The 22,859-nt window shown below is 65.2% G+C and overlaps 1 protein-coding gene across 1 annotated transcript; it reads left to right on the plus strand.

Moving 5' to 3' along the window:
* Positions 1-1,747: 1,747 nt before the first annotated feature.
* On the plus strand, positions 1,748-22,743 carry LOC311429464 (neurexin-2-like; the record flags this gene model as incomplete). The annotated part of the gene is given in 12 exon segments (XM_084540542.1): positions 1,748-1,907; positions 4,326-4,493; positions 4,496-4,669; positions 4,671-4,815; positions 6,923-7,297; positions 8,482-8,685; positions 12,404-12,430; positions 15,151-15,270; positions 18,218-18,602; positions 21,471-21,577; positions 21,580-21,638; positions 22,569-22,743. Coding segments are annotated over 12 exon segments (2,041 nt in total), but the record flags the coding sequence as incomplete, so codon positions are not given.
* Between the last annotated feature and the right edge of the window lie 116 nt (positions 22,744-22,859).

Consider the following 22,859-nt stretch of genomic DNA (forward strand, 5'->3'; position numbering starts at 1 on the left):
GTGCAAGAGGGTGGGTTGGTGTGAGGTAGGTGTGCAAGAGAGGGTGTTAGGGCAAGACCAGTGGGTGTTGGTGCAAGGTGGGTGTGCAAAAGGGGGTGTTGGTGCAAGGTGGGCGTGCACAACGGTCTGCTTGTGCAAGGTGGGTGTGCCAAGAGGGTGAGGGTGCAAGGTGGGTGTGTACAAGGGGGTGTCCGGTGCAAGACCTGGGGGTGTTGGTGCAAGGTGAGTGTGCGAGAGAGTGTGCTGGTGCAAGGTAGGTGTGCAAGAGGGGGTGTTGGTGCAAGACTAGCAGGTGTTGGTGCAAGGTGGGTGTGCAAGGGGGTGAGTTGGTGCAAGACCAGGGGCTGTCGGTGTGAGGCAGGTGTGCATGAGCGTGTGTTGGTGCAAGGCGGGTGTGCAAGAGGGGGTGTTAGTGCAAGCCCAGTGGGGGTGGGTGCAAGGGGTGTGTGTGTGTGTGCACAAGCGTGTCCGAGTGTGCACAAGTGTGCAAGCTGCAGGGGTCCAGGCCACAGCCCACGAGGAGTTGCACACGCGTGTGCAAGCCACACCAGCGCGTGCCGCCCCCCCGGTGCTCCGGCCCCTCCCCGCCACCCCTTGCACCGCCTCCCCCCCCCCTCCTTGCACGCCCCTCCCCTCTTTGCACGCCCCCCCTCCTTTTTTGCACGCCCCCCCCCCCATTTGCACGCCCCCCCCCCGCCTTGCACACTCACACGCTTTGCACACTCGCCCCCACCAGCGGCCGCCCTGGTCGAGGGCCCAGGACCCGGTACTAACCCCCCCCCCGCCCCCCCAGGACCCCCAGTGTCCCCCCCCCCCTTTGTGTGTGTCCCCCCCATTGTTTTGTCCCCCCCTCCCCATTGTTTTGTCCCCCCCTCCCCCATTGTTTTGTGCCCCCCCCCCTTTTGTCTCCCCCCCCCATGTCCCATAGGTGCCCCCCCATCCCTTAGGGCTGTCCCCATCCCCATCCTCCCCCCCCCCAGACCCCTCGTCCCCCCCCCAGTCACTGCCCCCCCCTTTTCCTCCATCACCCCCCATCCCCCCATACCCCCCCCACCCCCCATTTCCCCATTTTCCCCCATTTCTCCCCGTTTCCCCCACCCCCTCCATCCCCCCCACTCCCCCCCGCCCCCCATATCCCTCATCACCCCCCCATACCCCCCCATTCCCCCTGTCCCCCCACCCCCTCCATGCCCTCATCACCCCCCCATTTCCCCCATTCCCCCCCACCCCCCATCACCCCCCCACCCCTCCATCACCCCCCCCTCTCCCCCCACTCCCCCCCACTCCCCATAACCCCCCCACCCCTCCCTGTCCCCCCCACCCCCTCCATATCACCCCCCCATTTCCCCCCCACCCCCCATCCCCCCCCACCCCCCCATCACCCCCCACCCCCCCATCACCCCCCCATTTCCCCCCACCCCCCCATTTCCCCACTCCCCCCCACCCCCTCCATATCACTCCCCCCATCACCCCCCCATCACCCCCCCACTCCCCCCACCCCCCCATCACCCCCCCATCTCCCCCCACACCCCCCCATCTCCCCCCACACCCCCCATCTCCCCCCACACCCCCCCATTTCCCCCCCACCCCCCCATTTCCCCCATCACTCCCCCATCACCCCCCCACCCCCCCATATCACTCCCCCATCACCCCCCCACCCCCCCATCTCCCCCCCATCACCCCCCTACCCCCCCCCATCACCCCCTGGATTCGGCTGACCCCCCCCCCGCCCCCCCCCCCCCCAGGTGACGATTTCCGTGGACGGGATCCTGACGACGACGGGGTACACGCAGGAGGATTACACCATGCTGGGCTCCGACGACTTCTTCTACGTGGGGGGGTCCCCCAACACCGCCGACCTCCCCGGCTCCCCCGTCAGCAACAACTTCATGGGCTGCCTCAAGGACGTGAGTGGGGGGGACGTTGGGGTCACAGGGGGGGGCTATGGGGTCATATGGGGTCATATGGGGGATATGGGGTCATGTGGGGTCATATGGGGTCACAAGGGGGACATTGGGTTGGGGGGGGTTACATGGGGACATTGGGACAGGAGGGGGTACAGGGACATTGGGGGGGGACATGGGGACATGGGGGGGCATAAGGTCATGGGGACATCGGGGGGACATGGGGACATTAGGACACAGGGGGACACTGGGGTCACATGGGGTCACAAGGGGGATATGGGGTCACAGGGGGTCACAGGGGGGATATGGGGTCATATGGGGTCACAGGGGGGACATTGGGTTGGGGGGGGTTACATGGGGACATTGGGATAGGGGGGTACAGGGACATTGGGGGGGGACATGGGGACATGGGGGGGCATAAGGTCATGGGGACATCGGGGGACATGGGGACATTAGGACACAGGGGGACATGGGGTCACATGGGGTCACAAGGGGGATATGGGGTCACAGGGGGTCACAGGGGGGATATGGGGTCATATGGGGTCACAGGGGGACATTGGGTTGGGGGGGGTTACATGGGGACATTGGGACAGGAGGGGGTACAGGGACATTGGGGGGGGACATGGGGACATGGGGGGGGGCATAGGGACAAGCAGGGCACATGGGGGGGGCACAAGGTCATGGGGACATTGGGGGGACACAGGGACATTAGGACACAGGGGGACATGGGGTCACAGGGGGTCACAGGGGGGATATGGGGTCACATGGGGACATTGAGATAGGGGGGTACAGGGACATTGGGGGGGGACATGGGGGGGCATAGGGACATGCAGGGCACATGGGGGGGGCATAAGGTCATGGGGACATCAGGGGGACATGGGGTCACATGGGGACATTAGGACACAGGGGGACATGGGGGGGGACATTAGGACGTGGGGGGGTCCCCCAACACCGCTGACCTCCCCGGCTCCCCCGTCAGCAACAACTTCATGGGCTGCCTCAAGGATGTGAGTGGGGGGGGACGTTGGGGTCATGGGGGGGGACATTGGGGTCATATGGGGTCATATGGGGTCATATGGGGTCACAGGGGGACATTGGGTTGGGGGGGGTTACATGGGGACATTGGGACAGGAGGGGGTACAGGGACATTGGGGGGGACATGGGGACATGCAGGGCACATGGGGGACATGGGGGAGCCACAGGGTCATAGGGACATCATGGGGACATTGGGGACATGGAGGGGACACGGGGTCACAGGGGGACACGGGGGTCACATAGGGTCATGGGGGGGCACAAGGACATGGGGGGGATGTGGGGTGATGGGACCATGGGACCACAGGGCTATGGGGCCATGAGTCCATGGGGACATGGGGTAATGGGACCACAGGGTTATGGGACCAAGGGGACACAGGGCCATGGGGACATGGGACGATGGGCCCACAGGGACACGAGGCAATGGGACCATGGGGCCATAGGGCTATGGGACCACGAGGCCATGGGGCCATGGGAACATGGCAATGATAGGACCATGGGGACATGGAGCAATGGGACCACAGGGACATGGGGCTATGGGACCATGGGGACACAGGACAATGGGGCCACAGGGCCACAGGGCAATGGGACCATGGGGACACGGGGCCACAGGGCTATGGGGCCACAGGGCCATGGGGCAATGGGACCATGGGGACACGGGGCCATGGGACCACAGGGCTATGGGACCATGGGGACATGGGGACATGGGGACCATGGAGACATGGGGCTATGGGACCACAGGGCCACAGGGCAATGGGACCATGGGGACATGGCGCCATAGGGCTATGAGACCACAGAGCCACGGGGCTATGGGACCACGGGGACACGGGGACATGGGACCATAGGGACATGGGTCAATGGGGCCACAGGGCTATGGGACCACAGAGCCACAGGGCAATGGGACCATGGGGACACGGAGCTATGGGACCATGGGGACACGGAGCTATGGGACCACGGGGACACAGGGCAATGGGGACATGGGGACATGAAGCTATGGGACCCCGAGGCCACGGGGCCATAGGGCTATGGGACCACAGAGCCATGGGACCATGGGGACATGGGATTATGGGACCACAGGGCCACAGGGCAATGGGACCATGGGGACACGGGGCCATAGGGCTATGGGACCACAGAGCCACGGGGCTATGGGACCATAAGGACACAGGGCTACGGGACCACAGGGCCACGGGTCTATGGGACCACGGGGACACAGGGCAATGGGGACATGGGGACATGGAGCCATAGGGCTATGGGACCAAGGGGCCACGGGTCAATGGGGCCACGGGGCTACGGGACCACAGGGACATGGGTCAATGGGGCCACGGGCCACGGGTCAATGGGGCCACGGGGCTACGGGACCATGGGCTCAAGGTGGCCGCGTGCCCGCAGGTGGTGTACAAGAACAACGACTTCAAGCTGGAGCTGTCGCGCCTGGCGCAGGAGGGGGACGCGCGCGTGGCCCTGCACGGGGCCCTCCTGTTCCGCTGCGAGCCCGTGGCCGCCCCCGACCCCGTCACCTTCACCCGCCCGGGGGCTTTCGTCACCCTGCCCCGCGCCCCCGCGCCGCCCGCGCCGGCTCCGTCTCCTTCGACTTCCGCACCACCGAGCCCAACGGGCTGCTCCTCTTCGGCCAGGGCCCCCCCGGGGGTCCCCAACCGCAGCACCCCGGGGGCGCCCCCGCACCCCCCAGCCCCCCGGGGGGTCGTCGTCGTCCCCCCCGCGCTCCCCCGGCCCGATTATTTCGCCCTGGAGCTGCTGGACGGGCACCTCTACCTGCTGCTGGACATGGGCTCGGGGGGCATCAAGGTGCGAGCCAGCGGCCGCAAGGTGACCGACGGAGAGTGGTGCCACGTGGACGTGCAGAGAGACGGGCGGCGAGGTGCGCGTGCGAGGGGCGTGCAAGGGGCGTGCAAGGGGTGTGCAAGGGGTGTGCAAGGGGGTGTGGGGGTGAGGGGTGTACAAGGAGAGGGGTAAGGGGGTGCCACGTGGACGTGCAGAGAGACGGGCGGCGAGGTGCGCGTGCAAAGGGGCGTGCAAGGGGTGTGCAAGGGGGGGTGGGTGTGCAAGGGGTGTGGGGGTGTGCAAGGAGAGGGGTAAGGGGGTGCCATGTGGACGTGCAGAGAGACGGGCGGCGAGGTGCGCGTGCAAGGGGTGTGCAAGGGGTGTGCAAGGGGTGTGGGGGTGTGCAAGGGGTGTGGGGGTGTGCAAGGAGAGGGGTAAGGGGGTGCCATGTGGATGTGCAGTGTGATGGGTGGCGAGGTGCGTGTGCAAGGGGCGTGTGAGGGGGCCCCCACATACCCCCCCATGACCCCCCCATGACCCCCCCTGACCCCCCCATGACCCCCATATAACCCCCCCTTTCCCCCCCCCTTTCCCCCCCCAAAGGCTCGGTGTCGGTGAACAGCCGCAGCACCCCCTTCGTGGCCTCAAAATAGTGCCCCCCCCGACCCCCCCATCCCAATAAACTCCCCCCAAGACCCCCTCTGACCCCCTCCACCCCCATATACCCCCCAATATGACCCCCCCTGACCCCCCCCGACCCCCCCACCCCCATATACCCCCCCATATGACCCCCCTGACCCCCCCATGACCCCCCCTGACCCCCCTACCCCCATATAACCCCCCATATGACCCCCCCTGACCCCCTCCACCCCCATATAACCCCCCATATGACCCTCCCTGACCCCTCCACCCCCATATAACCCCCCATATGACCCTCCCTGACCCCTCCACCCCCATATACCCCCCCAATATGACCCCCCCATGACCCCCCCTGACCCCCCAACCCCCATATACCCCCCCATAACCCCCCTTTCCCCCCCCCCCCCAAGGCTCGGTGTCGGTGAACAGCCGCAGCACCCCCTTCGTGGCCTCAAAATAGTGCCCCCCCCGACCCCCCCATCCCAATAAACTCCCCCCAAGACCCCCTCTGACCCCCTCCACCCCCATATACCCCCCCATATGACCCCCCTGACCCCCCCATGACCCCCCATGACCCCCCTTACCCCCCATATAACCCCCCATATGACCCTCCCTGACCCCCTCCACCCCCATATACCCCCCCAATATGACCCCCCCATGACCCCCCATGACCCCCCCCACGACCCCCATATAACCCTCCCTTTCCCCCCCCCCTTTCCCCCCCCCCAAAGGCTCGGTGTCGGTGAACAGCCACAGCACCCCCTTCATGGCCTCAAAATAGTGCCCCCCCCGACCCCCCCACCCCCATAACCCCCCCATATGACCCCCCTGACCCCCCCATGACCCCCCTTACCCCCCATATGACCCCCCATGACCCCCCTGACCCCCCCCACCCCCATATAACCCCCCATATAACCCCCCATATGACCCCCCCTGACCCCCCCCGACCCCCCCACCCCCATATACCCCCCCATATGACCCCCCTGACCCCCCCCTGACCCCCCATGACCCCCCTTACCCCCCATATAACCCCCCATATGACCCCCCCTGACCCCCTCCACCCCCATATACCCCCCCATAACCCCCCTTTCCCCCCCCCCCAAAAGGCTCGGTGTCGGTGAACAGCCGCAGCACCCCCTTCATGGCCTCAAAATAGTGCCCCCCCCGACCCCCCCATCCCAATATATCCCCCCATATGACCCCCCATGACCCCCCTTACCCCCCATATGACCCCCCATGACCCCCCTGACCCCCCCCACCCCCATATAACCCCCCATATAACCCCCCATATGACCCCCCCTGACCCCCCCCGACCCCCCCACCCCCATATACCCCCCCATATGACCCCCCATGACCCCCCTTACCCCCCATATGACCCCCCATGACCCCCCTGACCCCCCCCACCCCCATATAACCCCCCATATAACCCCCCCTACCCCCATATACCCCCCCATATGACCCCCCCTACCCCCATATACCCCCCCATGACCCCCCCATGACCCCCCTGACCCCCTCCACCCCCATATACCCCCCCATAACCCCCCCTTTCCCCCCCCCCCCAAAAGGCTCGGTGTCGGTGAACAGCCGCAGCACCCCCTTCGTGGCCAGCGGCGAGAGCGAGGTGCTGGACCTGGCCTCGCAGCTTTACGTGGGGGGGCTGCCGGAGGGGCTGCCCCCCCCCGCCGAGGTGTGGACGGCCTTCCTGCGCTACGGCTTCGTGGGCTGCCTCCGTGACCTCTTCGTGGACGGCCGCAGCCGGGACCTGCGGCGCTTGGCCAGCGAGCAGGGGGCGGCGGGGGTGGCCCCCCTCTGCAGCCGGGACCCCCCCCGGCACTGCGCCTCGGGACCCTGTCGCCACGGGGGGGTCTGCAGGGAGGGCTGGAACCGCTTCGTCTGCGACTGCCTGGGCACCGGGTACCTGGGGGCCCGCTGCGAGAATGGTGAGGGGGGGGCTTCTTTTTTTTGGGGGGGTGGGGGATTTGGGGGGAATTGGGGTGGGGGGTGTTTGGGGAGGGGGGTGTTTGGGGAGGGGGACATTTGGGTATCGGGTACCTGGGGGCCCGCTGCGAGAATGGTGAGGGGGGGGCTTCTTTTTTGGGGGGGGGGGGGGGTTTGGGGGGGTGTTTGGGATGGAGGAGGATGGGGAGGGGGTGTTTGGGGAGGGGGTGTTTGGGGAGGGGGACATTTGGGCACCGGGTACCTGGGGGCCCGCTGCGAGAATGGTGAGGGGGGGGCTTCTTTTTGGGGGGGGGATTTGGGGGGAATTGGGGTGGGGGGTGTTTGGGGAGGGGGGTGTTTGGGGAGGGGGACATTTGGGTATCGGGTACCTGGGGGCCCGCTGCGAGAATGGTGAGGGGGGGGCTTTTTTGGGGAGGGGATTTGGGGGGCGTGTTTGGGAGAGAGGAGGATGGGGAGGGGGTGTTTGGGGAGGGGGTGTTTGGGGAGGGGGACATTTGGGGACAGGGAGATTTGGGGTGGGGGTATTTGGACAGGGAGGTTCGGGAATGGGGGTGTTCAGGGAGGGGGAGATTTGGGGCGGGGGGCTTGAGGACAGACATTTGGGGAGGGGGCTGTTTGGGGACAGGGAGATTTGGGGACAGGGATACTTGGGGAGGGGGATCTTTGGGGAGGGAGACATTCAGGGAGGGGGGCACCTGGGGATGAAGGCATTTGGGGAGGGGGCCATTTGGGGAGGGGGCCATTTGGGGTCTGGGACATTTGGGTACGAGGACAATTGAGAATGGGGACATTTGGGGACAAGGACATTTGGGGAGGGGGCTATTTGGGGAGGGGGCTATTTGGGGACAGGGACATTTGGGGACAGGGTCATTTGGGGACAGGGACATTTGGGGAAGGGGCCATTTGGGGACAGGGGCATTTGGGTACGACGACAATTGAGGACGGGGACATTTGGGGTCAAGGACATTTGGGGAGGGGGCTATTTGGGGACAGGGACATTTGGGGTCAGGGCCATTTGGGGACGAGGACATTTGGGAACAAGCACACTTGGAGCCAAGAATATTTGGATCCAGAGCCTTTTGGGCAGGGGGCCACTTGGCCTTGGGGGACCCCCGGGGTCAAAAATATTTAACCCCCAAAATATTTAACCCCTGCGTGCCCGCAGAGGCGGCGGTGCTGAGCTACGATGGCAGCATGTACCTGAAGATCCTGGTGCCGGGGGCGGCGCACACGGAGGCCGAGGACGTGGCGCTGCGCTTCATGTCCCCCCGCGCCTACGGCCTCGTCCTGGCCACCACCTCGCGGCACTCGGCCGACACGCTGCGCCTCGAGCTGGACGCCGGCCGCATCAAGCTCACCGTCAACCTGGGTGAGGCCCCGAAATCGGTGATTTTGGGGGCCGAGCGGGGGCCGAAACGGTGCACGGCGCCCCCAAATTGTCCCCAGGGTGCCCGAGTTGTCCCCAAAGCGGTGCTCAGGGAGACAAAGTGGTGACTGAGAGGACAAAGCGGGCCCCAAAATGGTGCCTACTGGCCCAAAATTGTCCCTAATGTCCCCAAATTGTCCCCAGGGTGCCCGAATTGTCCCCAAAGCGGTGCTCAGGGAGACAAAGTGGTGACTGAGAGGACAAAGCGGGCCCCAAAATGGTGCCTACTGGCCCAAAATTGTCCCTAATGTCCCCAAATTGTCCCCAGGGTGCCCGAGTTGTCCCCAAAGCGGTGCTCAGGGAGACAAAATGGTGCCCAAGGGGACAAAGCGGGCCCCAAAATGGTGCCTACTGGCCCCAAATTGTCCCTAATGTCCCCAAATTGTTCCCAACATCCCCAAATTGTCTCTGGATCATCCCCAAAACGGTGCTCAGGGAGCCAAAATGGTGCCCAAGGGGCCAAAGTGGGCCCCAAAATGGTGCCTACTGGCCCAAAATTGTCCCTAACGTCCCCAAATTGTCCCCAAAACAGTGCTCAGGGAGACAAAGTGGTGACTGAGAGGCCATAACAGGCCCCAAAATGGCGCCTACTGGCCCAAAATTGTCCCTAATGTCCCCAAATTGTCCCCAGGGTGCCCGAGTTGTCCCCAAAGCGGTGCTCAGGGAGACAAAATGGTGCCCAAGGGGACAAAGCGGGCCCCAAAATGGTGCCTACTGGCCCCAAATTGTCCCTAATGTCCCCAAATTGTTCCCAACATCCCCAAATTGTCTCTGGATCATCCCCAAAACAGTGCTCAGGGAGCCAAAATGGTGCCCAAGGGGCCAAAGTGGGCCCCAAAATGGTGCCTACTGGCCCAAAATTGTCCCTAACGTCCCCAAATTGTCCCCAAAACAGTGCTCAGGGAGACAAAGTGGTGACTGAGAGGCCATAACAGGCCCCAAAATGGTGCCTACTGCCCCAAAATTGTTCCTAACGTCCCTAAATTGTCCCCAAAGCGGTGCTCAGGGAACCAAAGTGGTGCCTGAGAGGCCAAAGCAGGCCCCAAAATGGTGCCTACTGGCCCAAAACTGTCCCCAATGTCCCCAAATTGTCCCCAAAACAGTGCTCAGGGAGCCAAAGTGGTGCCTGAGAGGCCAAAGCAGGCCCCAAATTGGTGCCTACTGCCCCAAAATTGTCCCAAACTCCCTCAAATTGTCCCCAAAAGTGTTCAAGGCAACAAAATGGCTCCTGGGAGGCCCAAAGTAGGCCCCGAAATGGTGCCCAGTGCCCCAAAATTGTCCCTAACTTCCCCAAATCATCCCCAAAGCAGAGTTTAGGGAGCCAAAATAGTGCCCAGCAGGCCTAAAGTGGGCCCCAAATTGTCCCCAACACCCCTAAATTGTCCCAAACTCCCCCAAATTGTCCCCAAAACAATGCATAGGGACCTAAAGTGGTGCCTGAGAGGCCAAAGTGGGCCCCAAAATGGTGCCCGGTGCCCCAAATTTGTCCCTAACACTCCTAACTTGTCCCCAACACCCCCAAATTGTCCCAAAACCCACAACATTATCCCCAAAATTGTGCATAGGGACTTAAAATGGTGCCTCAGAGCCCCAGATGGGCCCCAAAGTGGTGCCCAGAGCCCCCAAATTGTCCCCAGAAGCCCCAAACTGTCCCCAAAATGGTGCCTGGGGCCCAAAAACAGTGCCTGGGGCCCTAAAATCGCCCCTGGCTCCCCAAAACAGCCCCAAATCCCCCAAAAAGGCGCCGGAGCTGACTTGGGCACCCGCGGCCCCATTGCGTGTCCCCCCCCCCCGTGACCCCTCCCCACCCTGCGGGTTTGGAGCCTTCGTGACCCCCCCCCCACTGCCCCCCCCTTGGGCACAGTGCCGGGACCCCCCCAAAAGGGGCTGGGACCCCCCAAAGGGGCCGGGACCCCCCCATGAGATTGGGGCCCCCCCTATGGGATTGGGGACCCCCCTATGGGATCGGAGACCCCCCCCATGGGATTGGGACCCCCTCATGAGATTGGGGCCCCCCCTATGGGATTGGGGACCCCCCCCTGAGATTGGGGCCCCCCCATGGGACTGGGGACCCCCCTATGGGTTTGAGGACCCTCCTATGGGATTGGGGCCCCCCCATGGGATTGGAGACCCCCCTATGGGATCGGGGACTCCCCATGGGATTGGGGACCCCACTATGGGATCGGGGACCCCCCCTTGGGTTTTGGTCCCCCCCCCCCATAGTTTTGGGGTCCCCCCGGTCCCGGCGCGCTTGCCCCCGCCGCCCCGCAGCGGTTGACGAGGGGGGGCCCAGCCCTGGGGTGCCCCCTCCCCCCGGGCTGGGCCCTACAAGGGGGCCGGGATCGCCCGGCCGCGAGGTGCCTCTGACCCCCCCCCCCCCCGGACCCCCCCATCCCAATCCCGGCATCCTCATCCCATCCCATCATCTGCACCCCATCACCTCCATCCCAATCCCAATCCCATTATCCCCATCCCAATCCCATTATCCCCAGTCCATCCCAATCCCATTATCCCCACCCTAATCTCATTATCCCCATCCCAATCCCATTATTCCCATTCCCATTATCTTCATCCCATCCCATCACCTCCATCCCAATCCCATTATCTCCATCCCATCCCACCCCAATCCCATCATCCCCACCCCAATCCCATCATTCTCATCCCAATCCCATTATCCCCATCCCAACCCATCATCCCCACCCCAATCCCATCATCCCAATCCCATTATCCCCATCCCATCCCATCCCATCCCAATCCCATCATCCCAATCCCATTATTCCCATCCCAGTCCCATTATCCTCATCTAATCCCAACCCGTCATCCCCACCCCAATCCCAATCCCATCACCCCAACCCCATCATCCCAATCCCATTATTCCCATCCCAATCCCATTATCCCCATCCCATCCTATCCCATCCCACCCCACCCCCATCATCCCACCCCCATCACCCCAACCCCATAATCCCAATCCCGTAATCCCAATCCCATTATCCCCATCCCATCCCATCACCCCAATCCCATCATCCCCATCCTATCCCATCCCACCCCAACCCCATCATCCCACCCCCATCATCCCAATCCCGTAATCCCACCCCCATAATCCCAACCCCATCATCCCAATCCCATTATTCCCACCCCAATCCCATTATCCCCATCCCATCCTATCCCATCCCACCCCAATCCCATCACCCCAATCCCGTAATCCCAATCCCATAATCCCAATCCCATCACCCCAATCCCATCATCCCCATCCCATCCCATCACCCCAATCCCATCATCCCAATCCCGTTATCCCCATCCCGATCCCATTATTCCCATCCCACCCCAATCCCATCACCCCAATCCCATCACCCCAATCCCATAATCCCAATCCCATAATCCCAACCCCATAATCCCACCCCCATAATCCCACCCCCATAATCCCACCCCATAATCCCAATCCCATAATCCCAACCCCATAATCCCAACCCCATAATCCCACCCCCATAATCCCACCCCCATCATCCCAACCCCATAATCCCACCCCCATAATCCCACCCCCGTAATCCCAATCCCCCCGGCACCTCGCGGCCCCCCCCCGGCCCCCTCCCCGCTCGTCCCCGGGGTGGGTGCGCGCAGCGGCGGCGCGAAGGGCCCTGATGCCGCTCTCTTCTCTCCCCAGACTGCGTGCGCGTGGGCTGCCACCCCAGTAAGTCTGCCCCCCCCCCACCCCCCAAACCCCCCCCCAGGGTGCCTGGGTCCCCCCCCACCCTTGGGTGCCCCCCCTACCCTTGGGTGCCCTTCCCCGTGTCCCCTGGGTGCTCCCTTGGGTGCCCTCCCCCCCCCCGGTGCTTTGGGTTCCCTCTTGGTCCCCTGGGTGCCCCCCCCAGGTTTCCTGACCCCCCCCCTCCCCGCACACACGCGTGTGTCCCGGCCGTGCACACGCGTGTGAGGACAGGCGGGGGGGGGGGCGTCGTGTGAAGTCAGGTAAGGAGGGGGCACGCGCGTGTGCAAGGGGTGGGGGGGGGGTCGCCGTCGTGCAAGGAGAGGGGGGTGGGGGGGTGTAAATGCACACGCGTGTGCAAGGGGGGGCACACGTGTGCGTGAGGACTCTACGTGCACACACGTGTGCAAGGGCTGGGGGCACGCGCGTGTGCAAGGGGTGCGGTCTGTGGGGGTGCTGATGCCACCGGCGTGCAAGGAGAGGGGGGTGGGGGGGTGTAAATGCACACGCGTGTGCAAGGAGGGGTACACGTGTGTGCGTGAGGACTCTACACACGTGTGTGTGCAAGGGCTGGGGGCACACGCGTGTGCAAGGGCTGGCATCCCACACACACGGGGCCGCACAGCGGAGGTGCTGGGGGGGGGCCCTGGTGACACACGCGTGTGCACAGAGGGTGGTGTGGGGAGGGGAGGGGAGGGGAGGGGACACGCGCGTGTGCAACACGTGCCCGGACCCGGCGAGGACTCAAGGTGAGTGTGGTCCCCTTGCACGAGGACGCCCCCGGGGTGGCCCCGTCCCCCTCCCCCAGGACCCAGGCGCCCTCCCTGTGCCCCCATCGTGTTTCCTGGGGGGAGGGAGGGGCACACGCGTGTGCAGCCTTGCACACACGTTGCACACGTATGGCCTGTGGGTGTGCACAGGCGTGCAAGCGTTGCAGCCGTGCACACACCCACGTTCACGTGTCCTGCAGCTGTGCACGGATGTGTGCAAACGCGTGTGCACACTCACTCACACGCGTGTGCACCCCCGCCCTCTCTGCATGCTCCCCCCCCCCTCCCATAACCCCCCCGTGCCCCTCCCCGTGTGCACACGCTGGTGCCCCAGGGCTGGGCTGGCACAAGCGTGTGCAAGGCGTGTGCACTCCCTGGTGTGCGCTGCTTGTGAGCGTGCGGGTGTGCAGGGGGCTGAGTGTGTTTGCTGGGGGGGGGGGGGAGTGTGCACGGTGGGGGGGGTGGGTGTGCACCAGGGGGGTGGGGGTGTGCTGGGCATGCACTGGGTGCTCTGGGTGTGCCCCAGGTGCGCACTGGGGGTGTGCTGGGTGTGCACTGGGTGTGCATTGGGTGCCCTGAGTGTGCCCCGGGTGTGCTGGGTGTGCACTGGGTGTGTGTTGGGTGTGCGCTGGGTGCCCTGGGTGCCCACTGTCTGTATGTTAGGTGCCCTGAGTGTGCTCTGAGTGTGCCCCGAGTGTGCCCTGAGCGTGCCCTGAGTGTGTCCCAAGTGTGCCAGGCGTGCTGAGTGTGCACTGGGTGCCCTGGGTGCCTGCTGGCTGTACGTTGGGTGCCCTGCTTGTGCATTGGGTGCCCCGAATGTGCCCCGAGCGTGCCCCAAGTGTGCCCTGAGTGTGCCCTGAGTGTGCCCCAGGTGTGCCCAGTGTGCTGTGTGTGCCCTGGGTGTGCACTGGGTGTGTGTTGGGTGTGCGCTGGGTGCCCTGGGTGCCCGCTGTCTGTACGTTGGGTGCCCTGCTTGTGCATTGGGTGCCCCGAGCGTGCCCTGAGTGTGCCCCGAGTGTGCCCTGAGTGTGTCCCGGGTGTGCCGAGCATGCTGAGTGTGCACTGGGTGTGTGTTGGGTGTGCGCTGGGTGCCCACTGTCTGTACGTTGGGTGCCCTGCTTGTGCATTGGGTGCCCCAAATGTGCCCCGAGTGTGCCCCAAGCGTGCCCCGAGTGTGCTGGGTGTGCTGGGTGTGCCCCGGGTGTGTTGAGTGTGCACTGAGCTTGTGTTGGGTGTGCGCTGGGTGCCCTGGGTGCCTGCTGGCTGTACGTTGGGTGCCCTGCTTGTGCATTGGGTGCCCCGAATGTGCCCCGAGTGTGCCCCGAGTGTGCCCTGAGTGTGCCCTGAGTGTGCCCCAGGCGTGCCAGGTGTGCACTGGGTGTGCTGAGTGTGCCCTGGGTCTGTGCTGAGTGCCCTGGGTGCCCGCTGGCTGTACGTTGGGTGCCCTGGGCATACATTGGGTGCCCCGAATGTGCCCCGAGTGTGCCCCGAGCGTGCCCTGAGTGTGCCCTGAGTGTGCCCTGAGTGTGCTGAGCGTGCTGAGTGTGCCCTGAGTGTGCACTGGGTGTGCTGAGTGTGCACTGAGTGTATGTTGGGTGTGCGCTGGGTGCCCACTGTCTGTACGTTGGGTGCCCTGCTTGTGCACTGGGTGCCCCGAATGTGCCCTGAGTGTGCCCCGAGTGTGCCCTGAGTGTGCCCTGAGTGTGCCCTGAGTGTGCCCCAGGTGTGCCCAGTGTGCTGTATGTGCCCTGGGTGTGCACTGGGTGTGTGTTGGGTGTGCGCTGGGTGCCCTGGGTGCCCGCTGGCTGTACGTTGGGTGCCCTGCTTGTGCACTGGGTGCCCCGAATGTGCCCCGAATGTGCCCCGAGTGTGCCCCGAGCGTGCCCCGAGCGTGCCCTGAGCGTGCCCCGGGCGTGCACTGACGTCCTCGTGCAGGCAAGGGCCCCGAGACGCTGGTGGCGGGGCAGCGTCTGGATGACAACGAGTGGCACAGCGTGCGCGTCCTGCGCCGCGGCCGCAGCCTCCAGCTCTCCGTCGACAACGTCACCGTCGAGGGTAGGGGGCTCGGGGGGCTCGGGGGGGGGATGGGGGGGGGCTGAGGGGGCTGGGGGGGCTGGGGGGGGGCTGGGGAGGGGGCTGGGGGGGTTGTGGGGTGATGGGGGAGGTTATGGGGTCATTGGGGTGATGGGGATGTGGGTTGGGGGGTCTTTGGGGGGGGACACGCAAGGGGGTCTTTGGGGATGTGGGGAGGGGGTTGCGGGGATCGGGGGGGGTTGCGGGGATGTGGGGGTGTGGGAGGGGGGGTTTGGGGTTCTTGGGGGTTTGGGGGGGGTCTGTGGGGGCATGGGGGGTTGTGGGGGTATGGGGTTGGTCTTTGGGGGCTGGGGTGGGGGTCTATGGGGACATGGGGGGGACATGGGCAGGTCTATGGGGACATGGGGACGTGGGGGGGGGCTGTTGGGACATGGGGGGGTCCTGGAGCTCCATGGGGCCATGACACAGGGACACAAAACCCCATGGGGACATTGACCGTGGGGTCAGGGGTCTATGGGGTCATGGCCATGGAGCCCCATGGGGACTTGGGGACATGGTGTATGGACACGAAGCCCCATGGGGACTCAGGGCCATAACCCATGGACACAAGACCCCATGGGGACATTGACCATGGGGTCATGGGTCTATGGGGTCATGGCGCATGGCCATGGAGCCCAACGGGGACTTGGGGACATGGTGCATGGCCATATAGCCCCACAGGGTTTTGGGACCATGACACATGGACACAAGACCCCATGGGGACACTGACCATGGGGTCCTAGGTCTATGGGTCATGGCCATATAGCTCTATGGGGACTTGGGGTCACGACACACGGCCACGAAACCCCAAATCCCCATGGGGACATTGGCCATGGGGCCATGGGTCTATGGGTTATGACACATGGCCATACACCCCAACGGGGACTTGGGGACATGGTGCATGGCCATATAGCCCTATGGGGATTTGGGGTCATGGTGTATGGCCATATAGCCCCATGGGGATTTGGGGTCATGGTGCATGGCCATATAACCCCACAGGGACTTGGGGCCATAACCCATGGACACAAGACCCCATGGGGACATTGACCATGGGGTCGTGGGTCTATGGGGTCATGGCGCATGGCCATGGAGCCCAACGGGGACTTGGGGACATGGTGCATGGCCATACAGCCCCATGGGGATTTGGGGTCATGGCGCATGGCCATATAGCCCCATGGGGTCTTGGGGCCACGACACACGGCCACGAAACCCCAAATCCCCATGGGGACGTTGACCATGGGGTCATGGGTCTATGGGTCATGGCCATGTAGCCTAACGGGGACTTGGGGACATGGTGCATGGCCATACAGCCCCATGGGGATTTGGGGACATGGTGTATGGCCATATAGCCCCAAAGGGTTTTGGGACCATGACACACGGCCACGAAACCCCAAATCCCCATGGGGACGTTGGCCATGGGGCCATGGGTCTATGGGTCATGACACATGGCCATACACCCCAACGGGGACTTGGGGACATGGTGCATGGCCATACAGCCCCATGGGGATTTGGGGACTTGGTGCATGGCCATATAGCCCCATGGGGATTTGGGGACTTGGTGCATGGCCATATAGCCCCATGGGGTCTTGGGGCCACGACACACGGCCACGAAACCCCAAATCCCCATGGGGACATTGGCCATGGGGCCATGGGTCTATGGGTTATGACACATGGCCATACACCCCAACGGGGACTTGGGGACATGGTGCATGGCCATATAGCCCTATGGGGATTTGGGGTCATGGTGTATGGCCATATAGCCCCATGGGGATTTGGGGTCATGGTGCATGGCTATATAACCCCACAGGGACTTGGGGCCATAACCCATGGACACAAGACCCCATGGGGACATTGGCCATGGGGCCATGGGTCTATGGGGTCATGGCGCATGGCCATGGAGCCCAACGGAGACTTGGGGACATGGTGCATGGACACGAAGCCCCATGGGGATTTGGGGTCATGGTGCATGGCCATATAGTCCCAAAGGGTTTTGGGGCCACGACACACGGCCACGAAACCCCAAATCCCCATGGGGACATTGGCCATGGGGTCATGGGTCTATGGGTCATGGGTCTATGACACACGACCATACACCCCAACGGGGACTTGGGGTCATGGTGCATGGCCATATAGCCCCATGGGGATTTGGGGCCATAACCCATGGACACAAGACCCCATGGGGACATTGGCCATGGGGCCATGGGTCTATAGCTCATAGTGCACGACCATACACCCCAACGGGGACTTGGGGACATGGTGCATGGACACGAAGCCCCATGGGGATTTGGGGTCATGGTGCATGGCCATATAACCCCACAGGGACTTGGGGCCATAACCCATGGACACAAGACCCCATGGGGACATTGGCCATGGGGCCGTGGGTCTATGGGGTCATGGTGTATGGCCATATAGCCCCAAAGGGTTTTGGGACCATGACACACGGCCACGAAACCCCAAATCCCCATTGGGATATTGACCATGGGGTCATGGGTCATGGCACATGGCCATATAGCCCCACGGGGTCTTGGGGCCACGACACATGGCCACGAAACCCCAAATCCCCATGGGGACATTGACCATGGGGTCATGGGTCTATGGGGTCATGGTTCATGGCCATGGAGCTCCATGGGGTCTTGGGGACATGGTGCATGGCCATACAGCCCCACGGGGTCTTGGGGCCACGACACATGGCCACGAAACCCCAAATCCCCATGGGGACATTGGCCATGGGGTCATGGCTCTTTGGGTCATGACACACGGCCATACACCCCAACGGGGACTCGCGACCACCCCACCCAAACACCAATCCCCTTGGGGGCCCTCCCTCAGCTCCCCCCCACCCCACACACCCCACACACCCCCCACACCCCCCCCACACCCCAATTTCTCCCCCATAACCCCCCCCCACTGCCCCCTATAACCCCTCCAGGCCAACTCTCGGGCGCCCACACCCGGCTGGAGCTGCACAGCATCGAGACGGGGATGGTGACGGAGCGGCGCTTCCTGGCCGCCGTCCCCTCCAATTTTTTGGGGCACCTGAGCGGGCTCCTCTTCAACGGGCTGCCCTACCTCGACCTCTGCAAGAACGGCGACCTCAGCTCGGCCTGCGAGCTCAACGCCCGCTTCGGGCTCCGCGCCATCGTGGCCGACCCCGTGGCCTTTCGGGGCCGCGGCTCCTACGTGGCGCTGGCCACCCTACAAGCCTACGGCCCCATGCACCTCTTCTTCCAGTTCCGCACCTCGGCCCCCGACGGGCTCCTGCTCTTCAACGGCGGCGACGGCGGCGACTTCCTGGCCGTCGAGCTGGTCAAGGGGTGAGCGTGGGGCGGGGGGGGGGGGATTTTTTGGGGGAAGGGGGTCTCTGCTGGGGGGTGTTTGGGGTGCTCGGGGTGCTTTGGGGCCTCTTGGGGACCTCTTGGGGTGCTTGGGGGCATCCTGGGGAGCTTGGGGGTTCTTGGGGTCATCCTGGGGACCTTGGGGACCTCCTGGGGACCTCTTGGGGTGCTCGGGGTGCTGAGGGTGTTCCCAGAGGAGTTTGGGGAGCTTGGGGACCTCCTGGGGTGCTTGGGGACCTCTTGGGGATCTTGGGGAGCTCTTGGGGGGCTTGGGGGTGTTCTGGGGAGCTTGGGGACCTCCTGGGGACCACTTGGGGTGCTTGGGGTGCTTGGGGTCCTCCTGGGGACCTTGGGGACCTCTTGGGGTGCTTGGGGAGCTTTGGGATCTCCTGGGGACCTCTTGGGGAGCTTGGGGTTCTTGGGGGTTCTTGGGGTCATCCTGGGGACCTTGGGGACCTCCTGAGGACCTTGGGGACCTCCTGGGGTGCTTGGGGTGCTGGGGGTGCTTTGGGGCCTCTTGGGGAGCTTTGGGGCATCCTGGGGTGCTTGGGGAGCTTGGGGTGCTTGGGGACCTCCTGGGGACCTCTTGGGGTGCTTGGGGTGCTTTGGGATCCCCTGGGGACCTCTTGGGGTGCTTGGGGAGCTTGGGGTCCTCTTGGGGTGCTTGGGGACCTCCTGGGGAGCTTGGGGACCTCCTGGGGTCCTCTTGGGGTGCTTGGGGTCCTCCTGGGGACCTTGGGGACCTCCTGGGGACCTCTTGGGGTGTTTGGGGTGCTCGGGGTGCTTTGGGGCCTCTTGGGGAGCTTGGGGTCCTCTTGGGGTGCTTGGGGACCACTTGGGGATCTTGGGGAGCTCTTGGGGGGCTTGGGGTGCTTGGGGTGCTTTGGGATCCCCTGGGGACCTCCTGGGGTGCTTGGGGACCTTGGGGACCTCTTGGGGTGCTCGGGGTGCTTTGGGGCCTCTTGGGGAGCTTTGGGGCATCCTGGGGAGCTTGGGGAGCTTGGGGAGCTTGGGGAGCTCTTGGGGGGCTTGGGGAGCTTGGGGTCCTCTTGGGGTGCTTGGGGTCCTCCTGGGGACCTTGGGGACCTCCTGGGGACCTCTTGGGGTGCTTGGGGTGCTTGGGGGCATCCTGGGGACCTTGGGGACCTCTTGGGGACCCCCTGGGGGACCCCGGGGACCTCCCAGACCCCGCAGGATCCTGGGGATGGGGCTCAGGCCCCTCCTCTTTTAAGCAGCCCCGCCCCCTTGGGCTCAGACCCCGCCCACTTTGGACAGGCCCCTCCCCTTCGGTCAGGCCACGCCCCCTAGACTCAAGCCACGCCCCCTGGTGCAATTACACCCACTAAACCTTCAACCTAAGCCATGCCCCCCTGGGCTCTGACCCCTCCCCTTCGGTCAGACCACGCCCCCTTGGGTCAGACCACGCCCCCTTGGGTCAGACCACGCCCCTTAGACTCAGACCACGCCCCCTGGCACAGGTACATCCACTACGTGTTCGACCTGGGGGACGGCCCCCTGGGCTCTGACCCCTCCCCTTGGGCCCAGGCCCCTCCCCCTTTGCCCAGGCCCCTCCCCTTGGCTCAGACCACGCCCACTAGACTCAGACCACGCCCCCTGGTGCAATTACACCCACTACACCTTCAACCTAAGCCATGCCCCCCTGGGCTCTGACCCCTCCCCTTCGGTCAGACCCACGCCCCCTTGGGTCAGGCCACGCCCCCAAGGCTCAGACCACGCCCCTTAGGCTCAGACCACGCCCCCTGGCGCAGGTACATCCACTACGTGTTCGATTCCTGGGGGACGGCCCCCTGGGCTCTGACCCCTCCCTTTGGGTCCAGGCCCCTCCTTTTTCTCAGGCCCCTCCCCTTGGGTCAGACCACGCCCCTTAGACTCAGACCACGCCCCCTGGCACAGGTACATCCACTACGTGTTCAACCTGGACGATGCCCCCCTGGGCTCTGACCCCTCCCCTTGGGTCCAGGCCCCTCCCCTTTTGCTCAGACCCCTCCCCTTGTGTCAGACCACGCCCCCTAGGTTCAGACCACGCCCTCTAGACTCAGACCACGCCCCCTGGTGCAATTACACCCACTACACCTTCAACCTAAGCAATGGTCCCCCTTGGGTCCAGGCCCCTCCCCTTGGGTCCAGGCCCCTCCCCTTCTGTCAGACCACGCCCCCTTGGGTCAGACCACGCCCCCCAGACTCAGACCACGCCCCCTGGCGCAGGTACATCCACTACGTGTTCGACCTGGGGGACGGTCCCCTGGGCTCTGACCCCTCCCCCTTTGGTCAGACTCCGCCCCCCGGCTCAGGCCACGCCCCCTAGACTATGGCCACGCCCCCTAGACCCAGACCACGCCCCCTGGTGCAATTACACCCACTATGTGTTCAACCTGGGTGATGCCCCCCTTGGGTCCAGGCCCCTCCCCCTTTGCCCAGACCCCTCCCCTTGGGTCAGACCACGCCCCCCAGGCTCAGACCACGCCCCCCAGACTCAGACCACGCCCCCTGGCACAGGTACATCCACTACGTGTTCAATCTGGACGATGCCCCCCTGGGCTCTGACCCCTCCCCTTGGGTCCAGGCCCCTCCCCTTTTGCTCAGACCCCTCCCCTTGTGTCAGACCACGCCCCATGGACTCAGACCACGCCCCCTAGACTCAGACCACGCCCCCTGGTGCAATTACACCCACTACACCTTCAACCTAAGCCATGCCCCCCTGGGCTCTGACCCCTCCCCTTGGGTCCAGGCCCCTCCCCTTTTGCTCAGACCCCTCCCCTTGGGTCAGACCACGCCCCCCAGGTTCAGACCACGCCCCTTAGGCTCAGACCACGCCCCCTGGCGCAGGTACATCCACTACGTGTTCGACCTGGGGGACGGCCCGTCGCTGATGAAGGGCAACTCGGAGCAGCCGCTGCACGACGGGCGCTGGCACGAGGTGGCCGTGGCCCGCGAGGGGGGGCCCTGCACGCGCTGCGCGTCGACGGGCGCCCGGTCACCCAGCACGGCCAGGGGGCGAGGAACCTCGACCTCAAGGGTGAGCGGGGGGGGGGGGGCACCCATGGGTGGGGGGGGTCGAGGGGGGGGGCACCCATGGGGGGGGCACCCATGGGTGGGGGAGTCGAGGGGGGGGGGCACCCATGGGTGGGGGGGACTTAAATGGGGGGGCACCCATGGGGGGGGCACCCATGGGTGGGGGGGTACCCATGGGGGGGGCACCCATGGGTGGGGGGGTACCCATGGGGGGGGCACCCATGGGGGGGGGTACCCATGGGGGGGGCACCCATGGGGGGGGGGTACCCATGGGGGGGGCACCCATGGGGGGGGGGTCGAGGGGGGGGGGGCACCCATGGGGGGGCACCCATGGGTGGGGGGGGCTGGGAGGAGGGGCATCCATGGGGGGGGGGTCGAGGGGGGGGGCACCCATGGGGGGCACCCATGGGGGGGGGCACCCATGGGTGGGGGGGGTAGAGGGGGGGGGCACCCATGGGGGGGCACCCATGGGGGGGGCACCCATGGGTGGGGGGGGTAGAGGGGGGGGGCACCCGTGGGGGGGCACCCATGGGGGGGGACATAAATGGGGGGGCATTTATGGGGGGGGTCTGTGGGGGGGGGACTTAAATGGGGGAGCACCCATGGGTGGGGGGGAGGCACCCGTGGGGGGGGGGGGTCCAGGGGGGGGGCACCCATGGGTGGGGGGGCTGGGGGGGGGACTTAAATGGGGGGGCAGCCTATGGGGGGGTGTCTATGGGGGGTCTTAAATGGGGGGGCACCCATGGGGGGGATCTAAATGGGGGGGGTGTCTATGGGGGGGGCTTGGAGGGGGGACTTAAATGGGGGGGCACCTATGGGGGGGGTGATGGAAGGGGGGTGATGATGGAAGGGGGGAGGGGGTCAGTGGGGTCTCCCCCGTGCCCCCCCGACCCCCCTCTGCCCCCCCCCCAGGGGGAGCTGTTCGTGGGGGGGGCCCCCCGGGCGCTGCTGGGGCGCCTCCCCCGCCTGGTGGCGTCGCGGGGGGGCTTCCAGGGCTGCCTCGCATCCCTCGACCTCAACGGCCGCCTGCCCGACCTGCTGGGGGACGCCCTGCACCGAGGGGGGGGCGTCCAGAGGGGCTGCCAGGGTGAGTGGGGGGGGGCTGGGGGGGGGTCTGGGGGGGTCTGGGAGGGGGTTTGGGGGGGCTAAAGGGGGGGGCATTATGGGGGTCATGGGGGGGCGTTATGGGGGTCATGGGGGGGC

The sequence above is a fragment of the Aythya ferina genome, assembly GCF_964211825.1.
Source record: "Aythya ferina genome assembly, contig: HAP1_SCAFFOLD_1191, whole genome shotgun sequence".
Taxonomy (NCBI): domain Eukaryota; kingdom Metazoa; phylum Chordata; class Aves; order Anseriformes; family Anatidae; genus Aythya; species Aythya ferina.